Source organism: Limulus polyphemus, unplaced genomic scaffold (genome assembly GCF_000517525.1).
Source record: "Limulus polyphemus unplaced genomic scaffold, Limulus_polyphemus-2.1.2 Scaffold953, whole genome shotgun sequence".
Taxonomy (NCBI): Eukaryota; Metazoa; Arthropoda; class Merostomata; order Xiphosura; family Limulidae; genus Limulus; species Limulus polyphemus.
This window is the reverse complement of record NW_013666563.1, coordinates 289,384-295,455: the sequence shown is the minus strand read 5'-3', so window position 1 is coordinate 295,455 and position 6,072 is coordinate 289,384. Positions and strand designations below refer to the sequence as shown.

The following is a 6,072-nucleotide window of genomic DNA, read 5'->3' as shown; positions in this document are numbered from 1 at the left end:
CTCTTGGGCTACTCTTTTACCAAAGAATAGTGGGATTGACCTCACATTATAACGCCCCTACGGCTAAAAGGGCGAGTATGTTTGGTGGGACGGGAATTCGAACCCGCGACCCTCAGATTGCGAGTCGAGCGCCCTAACCACCTGGCCATGCCGGGCCCTAAGAGTGAGAGGGGACCGCTTTTAGTTTTTTGCAAAACTATAAGGTGAAAGGACGTTCAGATACGCAAGTATTGGTTAGGCCAAGCAAACTACATTAGCAGTTTCCAGTTAAAGTTTTCAAAAGAAATATACAAGTGGACGGTTATCATTCATTATTCATTGCCAACTTTTAAGCATAAATTTGCTAAATTTTATGAAATTCTCTTAATTAAAGAGCGTTTTGCGTCGCGTGATATTTGCTTTGGCAATTAGCGTAAATAATGATGCTTGATGCGGTACAGTGGTCGTACAGAGTGCATGCGGTTGATGACAAGAATCTGTTAATCTAGATTCTATGACGTTACTATAAAATAAGTTATTAACACTGTTTTAGAAAGGAAAAGCTACCACCATATATTTTCAAGAATCTGATTGGTTCTGTAAAGTATAGGTGTATTCCGAATAATAGGGTTGCGATCCTAAACCTAATGTTAGTTACTATCGAGTGTCACTTTCTTACTTGCTTGTTTGTTTGTTTGTTTTTAATTATGCACAAAGCTACATAAGGGCTATCTGTGCTCTGCCCACCACGGGTATCGAAACCCGGTTTTTAGCGTTGTAAGTCCGCAGACATACCGCTGTGCCACTGGGGGGGCTTCTTACTTGCTGTGATTTGTTGGTGCTATTGACAAAAAAGGTAAAGCCAAAAAAGGATTGAGCGTGCAACTTAAAGAAATGAAATTAAAATTGGCGGACAAACTGGTAGCTACACTTATAGCATTTATAATAATTTTACAGCAAATATTCATTCATTAGTTAGCTAGGCCGCGTATTTTGTTTCACCAACCATCATGCTTCAAATTGAACAAAAAACGCGGTCTGGCTAACTAATGAATGAATATTTGCTGTAAAATTCTTATCAATGCTATAAGTGTAGCTACCAATTTGGCTGACAATTTTGATTTCATTCCTTTAAGTCGCACAATCAATCCTTTTTTGGCCGCACCTTTTTTTTTTCAGATATAAGGTGTTTTTAATTAGACAAGCTGTGTCTATAATACTTAGTAATATTAGAGAGAGAAAAACAAGAGGAAATCCTCAATAACTAACCGCGCAATTTTAAATTATTTTACGCAGGATTAGAGTAAATTAATCTATGAGACCTTTTTTTTTCCTATTTATTAGCTATATTTTGTGCGCCAGCAATACCAAGCGTGGGGCGCGCGTATAACCCGATTCGATTTTATTACTCATCAGGATCTCTACCAGCCTACAGTCAAATTGATATTCCTTTGGGTAGGATTAGAGTAAATTAAACTATGAGGCCTTGGGCGTGGTTAAATACATCAATCGAAAGGGTTTGACCTCCTGAGTCGAAAACTGTAATTAGATCTCAAATCGGTCAATAGATGACGGAGCTATGAGCCTAAACTTTGTACTTGAAAGAAAAAAAAACTCAGATCCATTCAATGAGCCGTTATGCTGCGGCTAATAAAGCTTTGCTAGTCGTAAGATCTACAAATTAAATGCATAACAGTTCTGCATCACACAAAGTATTTCAGAGTTCTTATTCAAACACTCTTCATTCTTTCTCCATGAATTAAATACATTTTTAGTTTAAGAGTATTTTTAAAGCAAGTGGGAATACTTATGCATATATATATATATATTGTTAAAAAAAGATACTTTTTTAAGATTTGATATTCCATAGTTTGTTTTTGAGAACAGAACCAAATCCTTCCAAGACGTCCCTCAGTGTGACAGTGGTAAGTTTACAGATTTACAACACTAAAATCCGTGGTTCGATTCCCCGCGGTGAACACAGAAGATAGCTAACTGTGGCTTTCCTATACAAATTTGCTTGTTTTAGGGGTTATCTACTATGTCCGCCGTCGAACATCGGATTTTAGCGGTGTAAGTTCGTAAACTTACTGCTGTCCAACCGGAGAACCTATAAAAACAACCGAGCCTTCTAAGACAAGTAATTACTAGTAAATTTAAATAAAAGAGACTAATAAATTTTGGTTGTTTATTAATTGCTTGATCCGACTGATTATAGATAATAATGTGTGATGTTGAAAATAAAACATTTCTTTGAACAATTATGCTGTGGTAGCAGATTTCTACTTTCTTGATTCTTTCAACTTTTTTTTTACGTTTCGAGAAAAATAAAAGAAAATGTATCTAACCATACTGTACGAGATTTACACAAGGAAGTCAGAAATCAGACACCAGTTTCTTGTTGTTATTTCTATTTTATTTCTTTTATTCTTTTCAGAATACAGTGCTTTCGTGTAAGTCCACTGATTCTAAAAGAAATACATTATTTGTTTTGAATTTTATCACTAAGTCTTCAATTACAAATTATCAAGATCGCGTTCAATATTTCTAGTCTCACTTTTTTTCTCCGAATCCCCGCTTTTTGGGATTTTCACCGCCTATGTAATCCTCATCAAAGTTAGTCAGAAAATGTGGTAACAAATATCTGACAAGGAAATGACGTTGTTTGGCCCCATCCAGCGTTTGGATCTTTTCTAGGTGAGGGTTATTTACACCTCCTAAGGCAAGAGCCTTTATGATTGACTCTGGAAATAAAGAATGGTTGTCACGTTTTTCCCAAAAGCCTCGTTTGTCACCAAATCCTCGTTTTTCTCCAAATCCCCTTTTCTCGCCAAAACCACGTTTCTCTACAAGTCCTTCTTTGGCTTGTTCCTGCATCTCGACACTTCTGTAATGTAAGGGAGTAGGATAAATGCTCTGGACTGTTCCCACGATGTCTTGGTAAGCTGTGTTGTCATATGTATCTTGATCATATCCTCTGTTTCCACCAGTGTTGGTAAGAAAATCATCACTGAACGTGTCACACGACATGAATTCAGTGGTTGCCAGAAGTAAAAGGAATGGAGTCAACATCTTTGCACACTGTAGAATAATGTCAAAATACGATTTTTAAAAAATGTTCTAGCATTTTTATTTTCTGGTTAAAGCTATATTTATAATTTTTATTTGAAACAAAACATGTGAACTGTTCTTTATAGTTATTTAATAACTGAAGTTCTGATCGTTTTGTTATTGAATTTGAATTTCGCACTAAGCTACTCGAGGGCTATCTGCGCTAGCCGTTCCTAATTTAGCAGTGATAGACTAGAGGGAAGGCAGCTAGTCAAAACACCACCCACCGCCAACTCTTGGGCTACTCTTTTATCAACGAATAGTGAGAGTGGCCGTCACATTATAACGCCCCCACGCCTGAAAGACGATGTGACGGAGATTCGAACCTGCAATCCACAAATTGCTAGTCTAGCGCCCTATCCACCAAACCATGCCAGGCTGGAACTAATCGTAACTGAAATAAAAAAAATTCTTCAAGTTACTCTCATTAATTCAATGGCCGCCTGATGCTCAAGTATTTTCAAAACGATAAAGCAGTGGAATATACAGAGATTAAACTTATTTATTGCGAGTAAGAAAGTCTCATCTTGAAATTGATTATACCTTAAAAACTAATTTTTCTAGAGGGAATAAAATTTCAACAAAGGCACGCTGAGAACTGTAAGTTTTATCCAGGAAAGCCTGGACGTTACGTTTCACAACCACATACTGTAAGTTTTATCCAGGAAAGTCTGGACATTACGTTTCACAACCATACACCTGAATCGATTTTCTCTGAAACTAGAATTGCTTTTATTTCTCTTCTTTATCTCTCTTTCAACAGTGCGAGCTCCATATGCTAATTGAGAATAACACCAAAAGGATATTGAATATATTTGAAGTATCCTATATCATGTCATGTCCAAAGTTTCCTGAGTAAAACTTATTAATTTTCAATGTGCCTCCGGTGAAAGATGGTTCTCCATAGAGCAAATCATTATTTAAGATGTAATCATTTTCAATATGGTGATTTATTCGTAATTACCTTGTATATCAGTATGTATATTCTAAAACGGGTCTTTTTTCTTCCATTGTGATTTTCTTCATCTCCAATGCACACATATACATACTTCTAAACAAGATACTGTATTACAAATGTAATATGATACACGAGAAGTGAAAAAGTGGATCGACAAAGAACCTTCAAGTTTTACACTTGGTAAAAACTGACTTTAACACATGTCAAATGAATCATAGAAATATAATTTCTCTACACCGGCGACTAAATTCCTAATCTTTTCCGAGCTACAGTGTATAATAGCTGTTACATTTTTGGATATTCAGTACGAGGATATATCAAATTTTTTGCGTATCTCCAATAGTTCAAAGCTTTGTATAAATGATTTTATGCCTGCTAAAATTAAAGATTCCCAAATTGTCCATTATATGTTTTAAGATACATACATAACCCCAGAACAGTAGGTTCTGTATTTAAAGTTTATAATAATTTCGCTTAATTCATCCCATAATATTTCCTAAATAATGCTACATATGCAAACATAAACACAATAAGAAGATATTTATAAATAAAATAATAATGAGTCATACCTTGTTGACTTACGTTTGATATACGACCGCAAGTACTTCTGTCGTCCTTTTTCTATAACCGTGTTTCAGGCCTCTACACTGACCATCTGACTGAACACCACTACTTATATAGTTTAAAACGCTGTCGATTTCCACAAATGGTTGAAGACGGAAAATATCTCATTACGTACTTGGTTTTCATTGGTTCTCAACATTTCATGTTGTAAATAATCCCTTATGTAAAGTTAGGGTCTTATATACAATCTCAAAGTAAATCCCTTTTGATTAAGCTGGATTTTTTATCATTCTACAGCAAGTTTTGTTCACAAATTTTGCATGATGTATATTACGTATATATGTGTGTGTGTGAGTGAAAGCACCTGCCTACCAAAGGAATGTGCTATCCAACTAATATCTTCAGATTGTGGAACGTACAAAAAAAAAGAATCTCTGCATGCAGATGTGTATACAAAAGATAAACCAACGCTCGTTAAATAAGCCTAGTGGGACTTCTCGTGAGTTAAAAATAACGTAAACATTTCAACCTACATGAAACTGGATATTAAGTATTCATGATTATATTTTGCCTACCTGCGTGAATCTGAATATATTTTGTCTGCTTTTGAAGCAGTATTAGGAAACTTGCATATGAATTTAATTTAATAACAAACGAATTCCGTAAAGAAATAAGAAAAATATTTTGGTTTCAACATCATACCCGCAAAACAAGATTACTTTTAACGAATTTAGAATTTTCAAGAATCTGGTGCTCCACTTCATCAGAAAAGTTTCGCGTGGTATGATTTGAGTGCAAAAAATGTGTTACACATGTTACAATTTATACATACTTAATACATATTTATACATATACATTACACTACAATACATATTTTAAATTTTAAAGTTGTTTGTTGTTTTTTTAGCACAAAGCTACACAATTCGCTATATGCGCTCTTTTCCACTGTGGGGAATCGAACTCCGGATTTTAACATTGTAAGTCTGCAAACTTATTGTTGAACCTCCGAGGAACAAATTCTAAAGCATCAAAGATCATATAAGTTCTCGGAACTTTTAAGAATTAGACCTGTTTCTGCAATGGTTAATTTGTCATTTAAATTAATTACAAAAAACTGTGGCTGAAGGAATGTGGAATTGGTTTTAAAATACTTTACTGTGGACGTTACTTTGAAAATTTATTTTTTTATTTTTTTTTACATTACTTGGAGAGTAATTATCAGGATGTCAAGTTTACAGAAGAATATCAATACGTTTTATTATAACACAGACCTGCGATGGTTTTATTTTCTTGAAGTTTTTACATGTTCTGCAGTAATTCCTGGACGCTGAATCCGAAAACGATATCCATTTTTTTCCATCACGGACAGATTTTTCACAGAACAGCATAATGCAATACATAAAAGAAAGACTACAACACGTAGTTTTGAGACTAAAAGACTTAGAGTTCACAAACAAAAT

The 6,072-nt window shown here is 34.8% G+C and overlaps 1 protein-coding gene across 2 annotated transcripts; it reads right to left on the bottom strand.

Annotated features, from left to right (window-relative positions):
- Window positions 1–2,382: 2,382 nt before the first annotated feature.
- On the bottom strand, window positions 2,383–4,861 carry LOC111086246. Of its 2 annotated transcripts, none has more exons than XM_022388362.1 (2): window positions 4,618–4,861; window positions 2,383–3,060 (listed from the first exon to the last, which is right to left on the bottom strand). In XM_022388362.1, the coding sequence occupies exon 2, from the start codon at window positions 3,049–3,051 to the stop codon at window positions 2,533–2,535; it is 519 nt and encodes a 172-aa protein (XP_022244070.1). In that variant the 5' UTR covers window positions 3,052–3,060; window positions 4,618–4,861; the 3' UTR covers window positions 2,383–2,532. The 2 variants fall into 2 exon arrangements, with proteins under 2 accessions (XP_022244070.1, XP_022244071.1); XM_022388363.1 differs by having other exon boundaries at window positions 4,631–4,861.
- Window positions 4,862–6,072: the final 1,211 nt, after the last annotated feature.